This window comes from Phocoena sinus, chromosome 9, assembly GCF_008692025.1.
Source record: "Phocoena sinus isolate mPhoSin1 chromosome 9, mPhoSin1.pri, whole genome shotgun sequence".
Taxonomy (NCBI): Eukaryota; Metazoa; Chordata; class Mammalia; order Artiodactyla; family Phocoenidae; genus Phocoena; species Phocoena sinus.
Window position 1 is genome coordinate 19,539,024 of NC_045771.1, and position 20,932 is coordinate 19,559,955.

Genomic DNA, 20,932 nt, shown 5'->3' on the forward strand with positions numbered 1-20,932 from the left:
GTCTGAGTTGTGGAATTATTACTGTGATATAACTATGAGACGGCATAGCAGAGTCTTTGGAAGAATTTACAGGTATTTACTGATAGATTAATAATGAAGGTGAAGGTAGGAATGACTAGGCAATAGTCTTTTAACTCTAGAAAGGCTGGCTAGTTGCTTCCTGATATTCTGTTGTAGAATTATGATGAGTCTTAAAAACTAAATATTTAATTGTGTAGGCTAGTCACTACAAAATATTCCAAGTGCCTGCAATGCATCAAAGACAGTGAAAGTGTTCTTCTCCATCCCTCATGGAGAAAGCCCCATAGTTCTAAAATAATTTAAAGAATCTCTCCCCGCTCAACTCCTCTAGCAATTTTATCCAAACCATCCACTTAGTTGTTACCACTGACTGCCTTATATTGTTATTGATATTCATTCTTTACTTTCATAACTGGATCTTAAGGTTTTTATCTTTTATTTCCATGTACTCAACAACTTCCATCCCTTCCAGTGCTTGGATGTCTTGCACTTAGCAGATCTTCACAAATCCTTCTTAACTGATCACATTTACCATGATCAGCATCCTTTTGGTCACAGGAAAAAATGTTATTAGTGTGATTTTTTAATGTAAATAAATTTACTTATAATTTATTTTCTTAATTATTTTCTTCTTCAGATTCCAACATTTTAGTAACCACACATGGACATCAAATATCCTGTGTATCAAAGTTACGTTGATCAGAACGTACTGTTTAAAGGCATCCTTCTTCCCTATAAATAACGACAGAGGCTGCATCTGTACTTTTCCAAATCTCAAGTACCCCTGCCATATTCCAGAAGGTACTGAAAACAATAATTAAAATAACAGTGGCAGCCACAGAAGACTGGCCTTCCCCTAGACTGTGACTGGAATCATGTCTGCCATCTTTAAGCAAAAAGGAACTGCCCTCATTTCTTTTTACACTGAGTTCCCACTTGAATTAACAGGTCTATAAATCCCGTGGCCACAGTAATAGTTTTAGCTGCTTGGCGGCTGATGCTGGGAAATGAAAGAAGAAACAGATTTCCAGGTCTTTTAATCTTTGCTATCTTGAAAGAATCCTGTGAATGCAGACCTCAAATTCACATGCTATAAACACTTCAGATCTTCCTCCAGAAAACTAATTTTTCTGGAGAAGGTCGATTACCCACCTTGAAGCTCTCCACTCCGACTGTACAGCTCCCTTCTCTGTTCTCGCAAATAGGCACTCATACTGATGGCATGGGAGGATGATTCGAACCTGCAACGAAATGCAGCGTAAACAAACGATTAGGTAGTAACCAAACAGGCAGTGTCCAGCTCTGTACATTCCGTTGAACTGTTGAACTGTTGACAGTATTCTACTCCAGCCCCCTAGTGTTCCACGACCAAGACCTTCTGGCTGTTCCAGGCCAGGGCAGGCTGCCATAGACCTTGATTTGTGAATGATATTCCTGCCTAAACGCTCCTCCATGACAGTATTTGGATCTTCTGCTCCTTCTCTATTTCAACTGATACACTCGATCTTGCAACTTTCTTTTGCCTCCAGATCCCTTGCCAGGATCCCTACACACACAGCAACAGCCGTATCCTCTAATGGCATTCTGATTTTGCTCCTAGGCAGCTCAAAAGACATCAGTGTCTGCCAGCTGCCACCACAGAAATATGGGCTCCTCAGAGCTGACCCCTGGCCTTTCTAACTCCCCCAGTGAGAGGACTAGCCCAATGGGCTGTGAGAAATGATGTTAAATAACTATACCAGAGAAACAAGGCATCTATGGTCTCTCCTTAAAAGTCCTCAGAAACAATATACTTTATAAACGGCTGCCAGGATTCTTACCGGCCACCTGTAATTCTTAGAAAGATTTCTCCTGTCAGCCTGTTATCCTGACAGAAAATCTCAGGTTTGAAATGTAATTTCTTACCACATGAAAGGACTTACAGTTTGATACAGTCATAATTTTACCTGGTTTTTTTGGTTGTTGTTGTATTTTACCACATAAAATACTTTCAAAAATACCAAGCTACAAACTGTTGTTCACAACTCCCCAGGGACTGCTTCAGAGGCTAGAAACATGGGGGATGGGTTCGTGATACAGAACATGGCTTTAAAAGCTAAAACAATGACTACAAAATAGAAAAAAACAACAACAACAAATCACAGTCTTAAAAGTAACTTGCAGGCAAGGAAGAACAACAACAAAAAAAAAACCAGGTAAAATTATGACTGTATCATCAAACTGTAAATCCTTTGATGTGCTAAGAAATTCCATTTCAAACCTGAGATTTTCAAAGTCGGGATAACAGGCTGACAGGAGAAATCCTTCTAAGAATTACAGCCACTAAGGGGTAAACAGCAACACAGTGAAAGAGCAACAGTGATAACGGGATAGGTTTCTGGCCACAAGGAAAGAGCACCAACATTTTCTTAATTGTGCCTTCTTTATCGGTTCTTTGACAAGGAAGATGAATACCAAGATGAATGTCAGTCTGAGGGAAACAGTTGAGTTACTTGATCCTTTCTCTGCACCCTGCCAAGAACTAAGAGGGCACAAACAGCCAGAAGAAAGGCAAAGTGTGCAGTACTTCAAAAGTGTCACCTGCCAGTCGAGTGCTGACGAGAAGCCACTGACCTCCAAAAAGCATGCTGACAGCTACTGATCAGAAACAGCAAGAGAAAAACTAAACTCGAGCAAAGAACAGAGAGGCACACCACATACAATAAGAAAGAACTTAAACACACTTAATTAACCTTGGCTAGGGACAATTAAAGAGAGTAATAAGGTTCTTCACAGATGTGACAGAAACAGATGACAGCTTGCCAAAATCTGAATCCTTTATGACCTGAGGCATTTTCACTACTCAGGAATCCTTTTTGCGTTTGCAACAAGTCACAGATGGATATAATTTTATAGCAAAAGAGGCATGAGGGATTAGCCAGTCTCACCTCCACACTTTACAGCCAAAGGCACCGAGGCCACTGAGACAAGAGAACTGCCCTGACTCACACGGCTCATTAATGGTGGAACCAAGACTAGAAATGGGCACATTTCTAAGAGTGGCCTAATTCTGTGCAGGTGATGAGTTTTTATTACTATGTAATAATAACAAATGTGTAACGATTACTTAAGTTCACTTATTCATTTCCAGTAACTTATGTTTTCCAACACCGCAATTTCAGGACTGGCTAAATGTCTGAAAATGTTTATGTGGTCTGAGGTTGCAAGTTAGGGGTGAGGGCTGACAGCATGATATCTAAACCCCCCGCAACCTGCTTTCTGCAATAGGCGTAGACTGAGAACGGTCAGCTGAGCTTGAAGAGGGGTGGGTAGGACTGGAAGGGGCGGAGGGAGGAAGGGAGGGGAGAGGGGAAAGAAAAGGCCTAACCGTAGGACTTAGGCAGTATCTGAGGCAGTCTTAGTTGCCTCCATCAAACACCTTTCCTCCCACTGTCTGTCTTGTTCGCTGGCACAGGCCCGATTCTATCTGGGCGTCTGGGTCCTTGCTCCCTCTCACTAGGCAGGGTGCTCAGGAGAGGGGGCTCCCTCTCCAGCTGCAGACCTATCACTGGAGATGAACTCTGACTGGTTTAAGACTATCACCATGGTCTACTTCCCCTTGCCAGTGACTGGTTTAGGAACGGGCCTCAGACCCAGGTCCTATTAGTTTTCTTGAGAAAAACTTGCAGAGCGGCTTTGTGACTGGCAAAAAATATTAATAGATGGATGGTTAATCATTAATAAAAATGGATTTGTAATGATATAGCCATTTTGGAACACAGTATGGCAGTGTCTTACACAGTTAAACATAGTCCTACCATATGATGTAGTAATCATGCTCCTGGGTATTTACCCAAATGAGTCGAATACTGACACTGACACAAAAACCTGCATGTGAATGTTCATCGCTGCTTTATTCATAACTGCCAGAAGCTGGAAGCAATCAAGATGTCTTTCAATAGCTGAATGGAAAAACAAGTGTGGTACATCCACAAATTAGAATTACTTAGTGTTACAAAGGATGCCACAAAAAGCCACAGAAAGACATGGATGAACCTTAAGTGCATACTGCTAAGTGAAAGAAGCCAGTCTGAAAAAGCTACGTACTGTATGATTCTAACTTTAAGACATTCCGGAAACGGCAACTATAGAGATAGTAAAAAAGATCAGTCACTTAAAGGGGGTAAGGAAAAGGAGGAGGAATGAATAAGTGGAAAACCGGATGTTTAGGGCAGTGAAACTATTCTGTAAGATACTATAATGGTGGATATATGACATTGTGCACTTCTCCAAACCCACAGAACTATACAAAGAGTGAACCCTAACGTAAACAATGGACTTTAATAATGGTGTATCAACATTGGTTCATCAATTGTAACTAATATGCCACACTAATAATAAGAGGAGAAACGATGGTGTTAATAAGAGGAGAAACTATGGTGTAAAGGGACATAAGGGAAATCTCTGTACTGTCAGCTTAATTTTTCTGTAAACCTAAAATGGATAAAAATAAAGCCTATTAATTTTAAAAAAAAGGGATTTTCAGGATGAATCACACACTATTTCCTGGGCACCACCATTTTTATTGGAGTGGGACTGAATGCAGAGAAATGGAAAGGGCTGAGTCCTTGATGATACTGTATCGGTGAATTAAAGAATCCTCTATATTTATTCTTATGTGTGAGATAATAACTTTCTATAGGTTAACCTATTCATTTGGGGGTTATGCAGTATACTGATGCAGTATCAGTTAAAAGACTAAAGCCTTTTAACTGATACTGCATCCAACCTCTGAATAAAACTGTTTAAAAAAAAAAAAGAGAGAGAACGAATTCAATAAACAGAATGGATTTCATTCCAGTATGGGCACAGTAAATCTCCTCTCCTCTAGACCACAAGATAAATGAACTGTTGAAACTTTCCTTAATGATTAAGAACTCTATGAATCCTTGACAGAAAACAAATCTCAAAAGTGCATCAACAGAAGATACAGGACTTTCAACTATTTAAAAAGAAGGAATTCAGAATACTGGGATGATACTTCTGTAGTCACTTTACATGCTTAGATGTACAGATACAAGTTCTTAAATATCTATTAATTCCTTAGATGAACATAGGTCTGCCAAGATTTAAATCCTATTTCTACCACTTGCTAGCCGTGTGAATTTGCATAATTTCCTTAACCTCTTGTGCCTTGATTTTAAAAAAAATTTTTAAAAAGAAATTTTATTTTGGAATCATTAAGTTAATAGAAAAGATGCAAAATAGTACAGGGAGTTCCTGTGCACCTTTCACCCAAATCTCTCCCTAACGTTAATGTCTTACATAATCGTGGTACATTTTGTCGCATCTAAGTAATTAACATTGGTATGACACAAAACTACAGACTTTATTTGGATGTCACAAAATTTTCCACTAATATCCTTTTTCTGTTCCAGGATACCACATTGCATTTAGATCACGCGTAATTCTGATAAATAGATTGCGGTTTCCAATGAGCTTTTTCTGTGCCATGTATGTGATCCAATAATCCCCTCTGACGAGTGCTGAGGAGAGAAAGTCATTGACCACGAGAATAAACAATACCCAATACCGCATAGGTAGTGTTTGGTAGCCTTTGATTCCCAAGGCACTGTTAACTCAGTAGAAGAGTTGGCTTTGCTCCAAGGAGGGTAGTGTGAAGCTTCCTGAGAAGCTTAAGAGCTGATCCTGATTGAAAGTCCCTTCCTAACCTCCACTAATACCATGTGCTCATCTCATACATTTTACTACATGGAACTATCACCAATTATTTACTTGTCTGTCTTCTTTTCTGAATTATATGTTTCTGCACATGCGCCTCAAATTTTTTTTAACGTGTAAAAGAGGATGAAAAATAGAACCCACGCCCATCAGATTGTTAGAATGAATAAATACATGAGACAATCCATGAAAATGGCTTTATGCCTTGGCTAGCACTTAGTAAGGACTCAGCAGGCATTAACCACTACCCTGCTGCCCAAATTTGGTATAATCTGAATCAAATTATGTTTGATTGAGATTATTCTGAGAAACTCATTTACCACAGTGCCTGGTACATAGTAAGCACTCAAGCAATGGTAGCTGTTATCGTTATTATTATTAATGTTAATAATAATATTAACTGTTAGCTGTTACCAAGTGACATATACTTAGGATATGTGGCCAGGTGAGTGTAGCTAACCGTAATTTGAAACAAAGAATTTCCACATTGTTCTTTTACTAAATCAAGTAAAACCCAATACTACTTAGCTAGAGAGATTTGCGTGACTTTATTAACAAAGGTTGTTTCTTGGCACTTGGGGCTTTCCAAAGGCTGAAATATTTCATTTCCTTTCATTTCATATAAAATTCCCCAGAAACAAGGGGAGAATTTCATTTCTCTTCATTTTATGTGACTCCCCAGAAACAAATTCCAGAATTTTTTTATTAAAAGTTCTAGATAGTCCAGTAACCATATTCCAAAATAGTCACCTCCCTTACAGAAAATGGAAGTACACAAAGTTGAATATGTAGTCACTTCCTATCAATTATTTCAAATCAACTTTAAATGGGTGAAGTAATGGCTGCCAATAAAGTAGAAAACTGTTCTTCTGGGATCTAACACATCTTGACACCTATCTTACCAGCAGGGAGATACTTACTTGAAGAGAGAATTTTTGGGCCTTTGAGGTTTCTTCTTGGCAAAAAAGGCTGCACACTCGCGCCCAGTGCTGGCATAACTTAGTTGAGCTGAGGGTTCAGAGGCTGCACGAGTATTTTTCATATCCAAGTACTCAGTCAACAGCATCTGTACAAGCAGACAAACAGCTTAACACACACATTTATGATGTGCTATTAAGAAAAAGCAATTTTAAAACCATGAAGACCTAATTCTAAAACCTCCCTGACCTTCAGGATACTAACCTAGCTATTCATATTCCTAGTTGTAGATCCAAGGGAAGATTCATTATAGCCAGAAAGTCAGCAAATTTGCTACCTACTCCTAAAGCTGAAAATCTCCTAAAATGTATAGTGAGCATTTGTACATGGGGGTAAAGGGAACATTTTTATTGAGGGTCTACTACGTGTCAGGCACTGGGCTGGGTGAGTTAATCAATATACTCCTTTAGTCATAACTTAATCCTCATTATTCCAAATTGCGACAGCAGCAGCAGCGATGCCGCATCATTTACTGAGGGCTTACTGTATTGCAGGCGAGGGGCTAATCCATTTAGATATTTCACCTCATTGAAAGCACGAAACCTTATCAGGAAAATCAGTTCTCAGATTAGAGACAAGGAACTGCACCAGCGCACTAACAAACCGGCCAACCAGGTTAGCGTAGCCCACAGCAGACTAAGTGGTCCTGACCTGCAAAGAATTTCTAGGGCCCACTACTCATCTTCAGAGCTTCAAAGCAGCAAAGGCAACAGCTTTTTTGATCACTACTGCCAGCAGGTCCTGCTTATAAAAATCAATCCACTTTAGAGCCTCAGCGGTTTGGAGGCCTGGGCTAGAATCAGTTGTACCATTTCTAAGACAAGTGTAAAAAGTTCCCACTGTTGTGAAAGAAAATAGCAGATCTGGAACAGAAATCACCATGGTTCCTAAGATTATCTAACCCGGGACTAAAGTGTATCAACTCAACTCATTTCTATAATCACTTGCCACATTTAAAATTTTAAGATAACCAAGTGGTATGCAGTACATGTAGACAAGCAATTCTACCCATGACTGAAGTGAAAGCTTTGCAGAATCAGGGTCCCATATAACTACTATTCTTGCATATATGTATATAATCATTCATTCATTCAATAGAGATGTGAGGGCCATATCAAGCGTTATCATCAAAACATCTACGAAGCACAACTGCGAATATATTGCTCCAAGTAAGTTTTAAAGCCAATTATGTCTATATTATAAGCACATACACATTACTGAGTACTTATCAAACATCAGACATTTTAAAAACATGACCTTACTCAATCCTCAAATCTATGAAGTAAGTATTACTAATTGTAAGTTAGAGATGAAGAAACTGAGAATTAGTGGTATTAAGAAACTAGCCTATATGCATGTGTGGAGGCAGGAGCTAATGGGAAATCCCTATACTCTCCCCCTCAATTTTGCTTTGAACCTTAAAATGCTCTTTAAAAAAACTCCAAAGACAAAGGGAGGGGGGAGGGAGGGGGAAGGGGAGGGTGGAAGGAGAGACTAGCCAAAGGCCTTATAATTACACAATAACAGGCCAGGATTTCAACTCAGGTTTACTTGACTCCACAGCCTGTTCTCTTCCCCATGACACTCCATTCTCACTAAGAGCATAAAAACTATCAATGAGAATGACTATGGGTGGCAGTAAATGGACTTTATTTCATTCTCTGTACAATAAAGAGTTCACGGGGAAAGCATAAAACATGTTAAGAGACTGGTCAATGTTTTTTAATTTATTTACAAGGCCACTGGAGTATTACTCAGCAAGCTGATGAAGTAATATAATGGCAAGTACTACCTCTGTTACTGTATCACCGAAACTGCACAATAGTCAGGGAGAATACTGAATTGGGTCTCTACTTTAGTAACAATTCCAGTGATGGACTCAATTATTTTGTAGATTTGGCACTGACGCTAATAAAGTTTGCAGGAATCTGTGATCAAAAGAAGGCTAGTACATCAGAAAAGAATTTCAAATTGTTGATATCTTTCAAATTTCAACACAGAAAGATGTCTACAAATGCCCTGGTTTCACTCAGATGGTGGTTATTACACCAATATGACAGAATTATGTTTCTACCAAAGCTTGAAGACACACTACACCAAGTAATTCTGTCGAGGTAATTATTGTCCTAAAATTCAATGACTGTCCTTTTACAATAAAATATTGACTGACCAGGACCTAACTAAGCAGCATCCTTAAATCCAGGTATTTTACGGTCACTGTTCCTTTTTCTCCACATCAGTGAAGTCCCCTTAATTATTAGCTCTCAGGATTCTTAGTCTATTTCTATTCACCAGCTTCTCCCTTTCTATCTGCACAAATGTACTATTTCTACCCTCTCCACAAAAATCTTGCCTTGGTCCTCACGATCTATAATCTTATTTCCTTTTTATCTTTAGGTTCTAAACTTTAAAAAGCAGCCTCCACATATCTCTTACCATGATGTGGTTTTTATCCCTCATTTCTCTCCCAAGCTCCAGTCCCACATCTGTGACTGCATGCCTGACCTATTCACCTATTTCACTGATAAAATCAACCCTAAATTCTGAAACCTAAATCATCTTCCCATAAAATCAGTAATTCCTTCTACCAACTTTGTTTTTTAGTATTTTCTTATTCTCACTGGTCTCCAGGCTTAGAACTTCAGAACTGTCTTTAATACATTTCCTTATTCTTTGTATCCACAAAGGAGCCAGTGTCCAAGTTCATTAATCACTCTACCCCAACTCTGTGAGTTTGCCCATTCTGGTCCACTCTGACAGCCACCACCTTAGTTCACCTCACGCAGTTTTCCTCATTTAGTTTTCTGCCTCCCATCTCTGACTCTTCCGATCCTCCTACAACCTCAACAGAATGACCTTCCTAAAACAAAGCTGCTCCAAAAAAAGGGTACAAATGAATTTATCTACAAAATAGTTACAGATGTAGAAAACAAACTTATGGTTACTAGGGGGTAAGCGGGGGAGGATAACTTGGGAGATCGGGATTGGCATATACACACTGCTATATATAAAATAGATAGCTAATAAGGATAGATATAATAGATAACTAATAAGGACCTACTGTATAAGGGAACTCTACTCTATACTGTGTAATGGCCTATATGGGAAAAGAATCTAAAAAACAGTGGATATCTCGAAATGTAAATGTATAACAGCTTCACTTCACTGTACACCTAAAAGTAACACAACATTGTAAATCAACTATACTCCAATAAAAATTAAAAACAAGAAACAAACAAAATAAAAAACACAGTCGCTGCTACCATCAAAAGGCTCCTCATCATCTATAACTATCTGACCTCAACACTCCAATCATATCTTATTCTCCCTAACATGAACCCAACACTCCAATCAAGATCACCCAGTTAACCCTCCCCTGAATATGCCGGGGCCCCCTCATTGCTGGAAGGCCTACCCTAGATTACCCTCTCTCCTAACTCCTAACAGCCCCTTCCAAAAAACAGTTCCAGTGTTCCCTCTTCAACCACTCCTTTCCCAGGCCACTCTAAGTCAGCTGTCCCCTAAGTCAGCTGAGCTCCTCAAGTATCCACTTTACACATCATTAAAAACAATTATTCATCCCAAACTGCCTAAGACTATTAGCTATTATTTAATGAAAAGCCACCTCACCATTGATAAACATGAGGATTTTTTTATATTCCTTAAAGCATTGTACTTCTTCATTTCCACCACAGAGCCATGCAACATATCAGTGAATCAAAAAATATAGGGAACCACTGAATTTTAAAAAGCATGTGATAAGAAGCCTTGATGTATCATTATATGCAAGTTAGAGAGTCTCCAAAGTAGAAAGAGTCCAGAGTACAAAAATCTACCCTGTGAGTAAAGTAAAAAAGGGATAGCTGCAATTTTAACCACAGGCTTTGCGATGCTTGTTTCCTTCGTTGTGTTTGCCTCTTTTTCCTAATAACATTCACCACCAGTTGAAAAATACTGCTTTAAGACAGGTAAAGTTTTATGTTGACACTCAAATTGGTAAAAGTGCATTTTTTAATATCGAAAAGAATAAGCCCCTACTTCTAAGATGCCTGAAATGTGTTTGAATTACGCTAAATCTTCTACTACAAAGTCTTGACACAAACACCAGATGCCTGGTATTAAAATATAACCATTATCATTTCTTGGTGATTCTACATCATTGTGGATAACGTACTGCATCTTCCAAATGGTACATAAATATCCTAAGCACTCACGGATGAGTTCAAATTTCCATTTTCATGAAAAGAAATAAGCTATATAGCTTGTCTTTTGCCTGGGGGAAATCACCCAAGATTGGAATTCTGGGGCAAAGGGCATTACATATAATACCAAATACATTATGCCCACAGAAAATCTGTAGAAGATAATCCCATGTGTGTTCTTGCTGCCTCTAAATTCCTACATATCTCATTCATTCCTTTCTCTTTTTAAGTACCAGGAATTGCTCTTTCTTGTTGATCAAGAGTTCAAAAAATTAAAAGTCATAGTTTGTGTTTTAAGTTTAACTTAAAAGGTATGTGTAAAACTGAAGACAAGAAACATGAAAACACAGTTGAAAAGCACCTGAAAACTCCACATACACCAGTGATATCACGATTCGCTGTATTTTTTGAGTATCTGGTATGTTAGATGGTTCTGTGGTAGAAGCAAAGAAATATGATGCTTTAATAGAGCGTACAAATTGGGGTGGTTGGGCACCTCTTCTGCTAGAAGACTGATTAGCAGTTGCTGAGATGTTAGTCAGTAATCCCATGATACATAAAGCAGGGCCAAGATTTTGAGATTTATAACATGCTCTAACATTGGTAATATCATTCTGAATGGACCCCTCATTTACCATTTAATCCTCTTTATTTAACATATTGCCTATGGCTGCTTGTGGTTATACACATAGAATTTTCTAAAACTAAATGTGGGATTTACAGACTTAGAATAAACACATCTCCCGTCTTCAGCCTCTGCATTTATCCAAGTAGCTACTCACTGAAACACCCAGATCCTTCTAGATACTCAATGTGGTAGATCCTTTTTAGTATCTTCCCAGCTTACAAAATCTTTGCCTCATCTAAGGGCGGTTCCCCAACCACACAATGGACTTGGGGAGCCAGGCCTGGGATCCCACCCTCTAGGTCAGAGCCTACTTCACCAGGGAAACAGCCAACCCTCAATTAGCCAATCAGATTCTCTTTCCCAGAAATGTGTTAGTGGGATATGGTCTGTGCTCATCAATGTAAGTGAGGAGATGTAAATACTTTGGGGCAACCACCTTTTACTACGTGGATGAAAAATCAAAGACAGCCAATCTGCAGAGAGAGAATGAAGAATGAACCAGATGACCAGAGAGAAAGAGGAGACCCACAGGAGAGAGATTCAAAGGTTGCAACCTTAAGTTATCCATAGTGCAAAGGTCTCAAATCCAGTCGCTGATAAGGTCTTAGATTTTCTACCCTTGGGTTCTACAATATATCCTAATAGCCTTTAGTATGTTTTCCTTATTTTTTCCTTATGATAACTTGAATGAGTTTTTGTTTCTTCACTAAGCTATCTATGAATAAACAATTATATACTAATATGCATCCAGTGACATTTATATCACAAATACTATTTTTGTAAAACACTTGTATCTTGTAAAAATGGGAGTAGTGGTTTGCACAGATTTCCATCTTTGCCACTAGGAAACCAATTCTCCTGACAACTACCTTCAAATGTTCGATGATTTACAGCAAAGCCATACTATGTATGTGTCCCCATACCCGCACCCACTCCCCACGGTGAATCTGACAACTAGATTGCTTCATGACGGGAGCAATTCTAAGGTGAAAAAAATCCCCTTGCTCTCCCAATATGAAGTAAGGCTCAACTTTCTTGTGCAATATCTTGACTGTGCCTACAATAAATATTGTAATTTTTAATAATTTGCTCTTTTAAAATACAGATGCCCAGGAGTTTTTCTCCCAGGAACAGCAAAGTAGCTTCCTTGGACTATCCCTCATTCTGATGATAATTAGAACAGCTGAAAAAACATATTAAAAAAATAAGAATTTGAAGGCCCTGGAGACGATCCAAATTCGGCAGAAACTGGTGGCCATGACCCCTGAGAGAAGAAAGGAAGCACACAGTTCCTCTGGATTCTTCCCAGAGAACCCCTCCCAGCACCCGTGGAGCAAGAGTAGAACGAAGCAGAATCTAGTCTCACTGGATGCAGGAGGCAAGGCCTAGCAAAGGGAGACCAGAAGCCCCAGAATTTGAAAAGAGAAATCCAGAGGTGGAGGAGGGGCAAAATCAGGGTAATATACCCCTCAAACTATCACCTTGATTCCAGAAAATATTAAAGAGTAACACTGAAACAAAGCAACAATATTTTCTAAAACTAGGACCACCATTTAAAATTACTACAAACTATCAGAGTTTCCCCCGTAAGGTTGCTAATGGATGAAATATTAGTGACAAAGAAAAAAACAAAAGACGTTATCTTTTGAAAATAGCAGTCTCATTTCCCCATTGTATAAAGACTAAAGTATTCTGCAGTAAGAAAAACAAAAGAAAAATAAACATCCTGCAAATGGAATGGCTGCCTGCTTCATTATACTCATTATCAATGGCAATTGTATCATTAAAACTACTATGTTTGGTCTTGTGAATAGTTCCTTAGTGTTCAAAGTAAAACAGATGAAAAAATTTCAAGACTACACAAGTAATTCCTGGTCCCCTGTCAAAGCCCTGACAAGCAGAGTCTCAAAGAGCTCACATTTACCTCCCCCCCCCACCCCTCCAACAGAAGAGCTTTTAACAAAGAAACCCCAGTTTTAGATAGCTTTCAAAAGAAAGTTTTCGTTTATTTTAAATTAAACATATTTACTTAATACATAAAATATGCAAGGTATTATCCTGGATATAAAAACAAGACTAAAAAAAAAATCCTTCCCTAATATTAAAACAACTGAATTTTACTATATATAAATTAAAAATTTAAGTGAATTAAAAGCCAAATCAATCAATCCATCAGTCCTTCCCTCAATGTGCTTAAAGAGACAAACATGAATGACTACAATACATGGGAGAAAGTGGGAAGCATCAGGTCAAAGATACTGTCGTGAGCATTTATAGAAGGACAAGATTGATCCCAAGTAGGACAATAAAAAAGAGTTTCAAGATCATAGGACAGGGCTTCCCTGGTGGAGCAGTGGTTGAGAGTCCGCCTGCCGATGCAGGGGACGCGGGTTCGTGCCCCGGTCCGGGAAGATCCCACATGCCGCGGAGCAGCTGGGCCCACAAGCCATGGCCGCTGAGCCTGTGCATCTGGAGCCTGTGCTCCGCAACGGGAGAGGCCACAGCAGTGAGAGGCCCGAGTACAGAAAAAAAAAAAAAATCATAGGACATAAATAAAATCTTATAATGTGTAAAAGGCCAAAAAAATGGCAGAAAGAACAGAATAAATAAACAGTGCTGGGGAAATTCTGGGTGTCTTGAGTGAACTGCAAATAGTTCAGGTAACATAAAAATGAAGTCTGAGAGGTAAGCCTGGAAAGGTGGTAAATGCACAAACTTCTCAGGGCCTCTAACACCAGGCTCAGGTACTGAAGTCAAGTACAGAATGAGGAGGGCAGTAAAAAGCTTTCAATAGGTAAATAAAATGTTGATAAACACACTCTAAGTAAATTAATCTGCTGGCATATACAATAATAGATTAGAAGGCAATGGGATTTGGGGAAAAATGAATGATTAAGGTAATAAGATAAAGGGAGGGGGACAAGAAAAAAAACTACCATGATAATTGAAATTTTAAAAAAAAAGGATTTTAAACTGAAGTAGTGGTGGTGAGATTTTACAATTAGGGATACATTTGTGAGTTGATGCAGAGGAAAAAAAATGAAAAAATGTAAGCAGGTATTCTACGAAGAAAAGAAGAGAAATTTTAAAATGCTAAAAGATTGCACATGTGAGGGACTAAAACACTGGTTCAAGAACAATGATCAGGAATGCAGGAAAAATGAGTTTGATAGGGACAATAAATTTAGTTTGGAATATAATCCCTTGTGAAGCATATGAATATTCATGCATACCCTCAAATACATAATTGTGAAAGGGGAAATAATGTTGATGAGATTTCCATGATTTATACACTAATTAACTTCCATTAGGACTGTTAACTGTTTTTCTACAAGTTCTCTGAAGGATACTGTGAAGGACATATATCTTCGAATATTTGTAATCTGATTTTATCCCATAATATTTTTAAAACAGCTTTGTTGAGGTACAATTTATATACCATAAAATTCACCTAATGTCGTATACCGATGAACAGCTTTTAAGTAAATGTACACAGTTGTGCAACCATCACTACAATCATTATAAAACACCTCTAACACTTCAGAAAGTTCCCTTATGATGTTACCTGCAGGTTTTTCACAGAGACTTTTATCAGACGGAGAAAGTTCCTTTCTAGTTCTAGTTTGCTGAAGGTTTTTGCTTTTGTTTTGTTCTTTTAGCCATCAATGGGGTCGAGTGCTTCCCTGTGTCTATTGAGATAATTACGAAGGTTCTTCCTTTATGTTATGAATGTGGTATATTACATTCATTGATTTTTTAAAATAAATCCCACTTAATTGTGGTATGTAACACATACCACATACATTCATACGTGTGATATGAATCCACATGTTGATGGATTCAATTTACTAGTATTTCGTTTGAGATTTTTGCATCTATGTTCACGAAGGACATTGCTCTATAGTTTCCTCTGTTATCTCGAATTTTTATCAGGGTAATAATGGACTCATAGATGTCTTGAAAAGTGTTTCTCATCTCTGTTTTCTGAAAGAGTTTGCAAAGGATTGATATTATTACTTCTTCAAATGTTTGAGAAAACATTTGTGTACTTATGTATGTGTAGGAAATTTTTAAATTATTTAATTTATAGGCATAATTTGAAGATATTGTGGGTTCGGTTCCAGACCATTCTAATAAAGTGAGTATCGTAATAAAGCGTGTCACATGAATTTTTTTGGTTTCACAGTGATGTAAAATCTATGTTTACACTAGGCATGTGCAAGAGCATTATGTCTGGAAAAATGTACAGACCCTAATTTAAAAATAATGCTGTTGAACATACAGCACTGATAGACTTAACTCAACACAGGGTTGCCACAAACCTCCAATTTTTAAAAAATGCAGTATCTGCAAAGCTCAACCAAGCAAACTGCAATAAAATGAGGTATGCCTGTATTTGTTACAGGACAATTTAGATTTTCTATTCCTTCTTGAACCAGTTTTGGTATTTTGTTTCTTTCCAGGAATTTGTCCACTTCATCTAAGTGGTCTAACTGGCATAACTGTGCTCTCATTGGCATAGAGTTAGTCATTATAATCTTTTTAACATCTATATGGTCTACAGTGATGTCTCCTCTTTCATTCCTGATTTCGGCATTTTTTGAGATTTCTCTCCTTTTTAATTTATAAGTCTAGCTAAAGATTTATCAATTTTTTTATCTTTTCAAAGAACCAACTTTTAGTTTCATTACTTTTTTGTATTGTTCCTCTGATTTTTATTTGATGTTTCTCTCTAATCTTTATCATTTTTTCCTTCTGCTTGCTTTGGGTTTGATTTTTTTTTTCCCCTTCCTTTTTCTAGCTCTTAGGGTGGAAACTTTGATTGTTGATCTTAGGTCTTTCTTCTTACACCCATGGTGTATTTAGAAGTTTGTTGTTTTACTTCTAAATATTTGAGAAGTGCCAACATTTCTTCCTGTTGTTTATTTAATTCTGTTATGTATGGAGAACATACTTTGTGCGATTTCAATCCTTTTAAATGTATTGAGACTTAACTTCATAGTCTAGTGTATGATCCATCATGGAGTATGTTTGACGGACATGAAAGAATCTGTATTCTGATGGTGTTAAGTAGGGTGTACCATCTATGTCACTTTAAGTCATGGTGCTTGATAGTGTAGCTCATGTTTTGTATGTATTCTGTCCAGCTGTTCCATTAATTATTTTAAAGGAGTATTGAAATCTCCAACTGTAAGTGTATAATTTTCCACTTATTTCAATTCTCTGTGTTCCCTCCATGCATTTTGGACCCCACAGTATTTTCCTGATTTTTTATTTATAGCTTACCCATAGAAAATAGAAGACAACAAGACCACGCCAAGGGAAGACACAGAAGTGGTCTCAATGCCCAAAGGCACATTCCTAACTGCAGCTTCATTCTCTGCCCATTTCACTAAAACATATTTTAAAGTTCATTCTACATATTTACGCCTCTTTCTCCCCTTTTCTCATCAAAGTTGACACAACCTCCATGGTTTTCTTACACCATTACAAAAATGTCAGCTGCTGTTACAGTTTTACTCTGTACTATGACTCACAAGTTTCATCAGAATATATTAATGACTCCTTTTTACCATTACACAGTCTTTCTCAGTCTCCTCAATCCCAATGACCTCTATTACTCTCTGACGTTCTTTCTCCGTTGGAAATACTCCATCTCCAACGTCTCTAATTCTGAATTCTCCTCTCTGACCACAGTGTTTTATCTCCTCCCAAAAAATACATACACCTCTTCCTTCTTAGTTTGTGCTAAAATTCTAGAAAGACTGGTCTATACATAGGAATCACTTGGAGAACTATTTTAAAATAAAGATTCATGCACACCACCTTAGAACTTCAAATTGAGACAACAATTCAGAAACACAAGAAGTCTGTGCTTAAAACCAGTTCTACTACTTACTAGCAATGTGACCTTGACAAGTTACTTAATCTTGCTAAACTGTATCTCTCTCAACTGTGAAATATGGGTAATAGAATCTACTTCACAGAATTAATATTAAAACTAAAATAAACAACATACATAAAATGCTTGGCTCGTAACAGGCTATTATTATCTCTGAGGATAAGGCTCAGAAATTTGTTGTTTTTTTTTAAATGCATCCCAGGAACCAGGTAACTAAGATATTACCTCTCTGTGCCTGAGAACCTTGGTTCCTCATCTTTAAAACAGGAATAATATTACCCACTCCCACAGAACTATCATCAGGATTAAATGAGTTAATGCTGTAAATCACTTTGAACATAACCTGGGGCATAGCAAACACTTTATAAATGTTATTAATTAAATAAATAAAATTATCTCTATATCCTCATCATCTTCTCACTGGTATCATTCTTCTTCTTCTTTCCTCCTCCCCTTCTCTCTACAGTAAAGATCTCAATCACCAAATTCAGGCTCCTGTTAATATTCATCTCTAAACTTTTGAAATTTTTTCTTTCACTTCCCTGAGATTGACTACCACATTTTTCTTCTTAACTATCTGAAGTTCGATATCCTTACTCGTTACTCTTGTTCTCTTCCATTTTAGTTATATCTTCATTTCAGATGATTCCCAAATCTCCCTCTATCATCATACTTTCTCCCAGGCGCCAGAGATGCACTGTCATTGCCTGCAAGAGTGTCTTATCACAGCAAGAAAGTGAAAACAGCACAACAGATATTGAGAGTATCGGGGCATGGGGTCAACAAACATCCTGACCAAGCAAACTCTTTATTATCACCTCTCTTCAAAAGGAGGAAGAGGCGGAAAGAAGGAAGCAAGAAAGGTCCTCTTAGTTTCCCTCTTTGTTAACACCACTGTCATTTCTCTGACCTCCCAGGATCACAATCTGTAGTTAGCTGACTCTTCTCAGGCTTGTTCTCCAAATCAACTGCCAAGTCCTATATTATACCACACATCTTATGTCCGTTTCCTCTTTTAAATGTTTTGATTCCTACCCTCATGTCTTTAAATCTGATCCTCATCCTTCACACAGCTTAGTACAACAGTCTCCCAACTGCTCAGCCCGCCTTACGCCTCTCATGACAATCTATCCCACAACCCACTACGCTCATTAACACAGAGCTCAATGTCATCATTCTGCCCAAATCCTTCAGTGGTGTCCTTGCAAAAGCGAAATAAACCTGTATATCCACCTGTCATTCAGCACCTTCCACAACCCAACTGACTTCTGCAGCCTTATTTCCTCTTAGTTGTTTTTACATAATTACCATTTAGTTAACCTAGATAATTTCCTGTTCTATAAATAAGTCCCAAGGGTTTTTGTCATGTCTGAGTTTATCCTTTTTTCCTCCTGCTTGTAACTACCTCTATCATTAATCGAGCATGGGAGAATGAGTTCAAAAAAGTGAATTTAAGTATTAACTTGATTGATTTTTAACAAATTACACATTCACCATCCAGATGTTACTAATCACAACCCACATCCCCAATGGAGATGCCAACCCCATGCATGAGGAAGCAGTGGTGTTACACCTTGGAAGTTTTATCTTCTTATGGTGTTATCTCTACCTTCTTTTCTCCCACAGTGGTCTTCTATGCTGCTTACCCTTAGTCTTATGATAACAACTAGCTGCCTCTACTTTCACAACAGATATAAATGTGTAACATGTGCTGGCAGGTAGAACAGACTTTTCTTATCCTCTTTACTACCTGAAGGTCAATATTCCATCAGTAGGCTGACAGACAAATTGAGACTATCAGACAATCAGGGAGCATATCTCCAAAAGATGCTGTTTTTTTTTCTGGTTTTCACATCTTTACCATACTCATTTTAGATTAACACCAGACATTAATAATTCGTATCTCACAGGGGGGAAAAAAGGCACATGTGTGAAAATTGTGGGGGAAAAACAAAAAAAAAGCTTCTGATTGATCCAGCTCATTACCATTATATGTGTGTATGTATATATATTTAACTTCTCCTCTGTTTAATCTCCTAAACTCCCAACAGAGAGAATAAATATGAATAAGCACACTGTGTGAACAAGCCACGGTCCCTACCTTCTGGTAGGTTACCATCTATCTTAACTGTTAACTATGGTATCTCTCTCTCTCATTAAAACCCACACTGTAGTGTGTATCTCTCAAGGATTTTATCTTGTGGTTATTTGCCTTCGCTCCTGCCTCTCAGTGCAAGCCATGCCTTTTCTTTGTGTCTCTGTTAACATCTAGCACAGTGCCTTGAACAAAGTCGATGCTCCCTAGTAGGTTACCTAAATTGAAAGTAAGATGTTTGAAAGGGCAGCTACTTATTGATGTTTTACATTCACAGACAAGCTCCTTGGAGTAGAACTATAACACCCATGGTGAAACTTCAGGCTTTTTGAGGTACGTTAATTTACTCACATCACAGGAATACCATTTATTAAATTTCTGCTCCAATGAGATAAGTGCTACCCTAACGACCTGAAAGAGTTAATGCATCTTGGAAAAGACCCAAATTGCTCTCTGGAGACAGTTTATTCAATTAAGTGGCTACAACCCAGAATTTTCAATTAGTAGTTCAGTTACTAGAGACTCCTTCATACTGGTTATCTCTTATCTGTGAACAATGACACGCCTACAAAAAAACAATGTTTGCTTATAGTTCATTCAAAATGGATTATTTAGGAATAACAAGTGCAGATTCAGACTGGATTAACATTTATTTTGTACCTACTGAGTGCCAGGAACTATGTTAAGTACATTTCCCTTAGGATTTGCGGGGAATATTGTTAAGACTGGGAGATAATGAGATTTAGAGGCACTGAGAATACAAAGCACAAGGACAAAGCAGTTCCTTTCTTTAAGGAGTCCACAAAGATTTCAACTGAATTCATCTAAGGCTCTTGAGAATCTGGCTTCTGTCTATCTGATCACATTTTACACCCCTCTGTACAAATTGCGTATATGGTTAATTCAGTAAGGTACTCACTGTTGGCATACATGCCTGTTATACCTACCTAGAATGATATGCCCACTCAACCTGAAGTCTAGCCTTCCTTAAAGAGCCAGCTCCTACCAAATACACAAAACCTTCCCTGACCAATCTATCTTAACTCATCTCTCTCAATTCCTACAGGACTCACAGTTGACTACCCAGATTTGGCAATTAATCATATACTGCTGGATATTTAACTTTACCTCTACTTATCTCAAACTCTCAACATGACTTAATGAGAAGGCACTTTGTCTAATCCTTCCCTGTATTACCACAGATTCATGCCACGCTGGAATACCTTATCCTTTAAATATCCTTTAATAACTAAAATCCTTTAAAACTGAAGGAGCAACTTAATATCACTCATTTCTATACTTAACTCTTGTATCTACAATAAAGATTCCATCTATAAAATAAGAAAAATTCTTCTATCTGAAAATGATGAAATTATATATATATA

The 20,932-nt window shown here is 37.8% G+C and overlaps 1 protein-coding gene across 2 annotated transcripts in view; it reads right to left on the reverse strand.

Moving 5' to 3' along the window:
- EXOC4 (exocyst complex component 4) overlaps positions 1 to 20,932 on the reverse strand; it is an 856,192-nt gene that overhangs the window by 585,491 nt on the left and 249,769 nt on the right. For both annotated transcript variants that reach the window (XR_004351419.1, XM_032642974.1), the window contains exons 8-9: positions 6,663 to 6,808; positions 1,174 to 1,262 (exon numbers count right to left, since the gene is read on the reverse strand). Coding sequence is in view for 1 of the 2 variants with exons in the window: in XM_032642974.1 (XP_032498865.1) it covers positions 1,174 to 1,262; positions 6,663 to 6,808 (235 nt within the window). In the remaining variant the exon portion in view is untranslated. The remainder of the gene's footprint in view (positions 1 to 1,173; positions 1,263 to 6,662; positions 6,809 to 20,932) is intronic.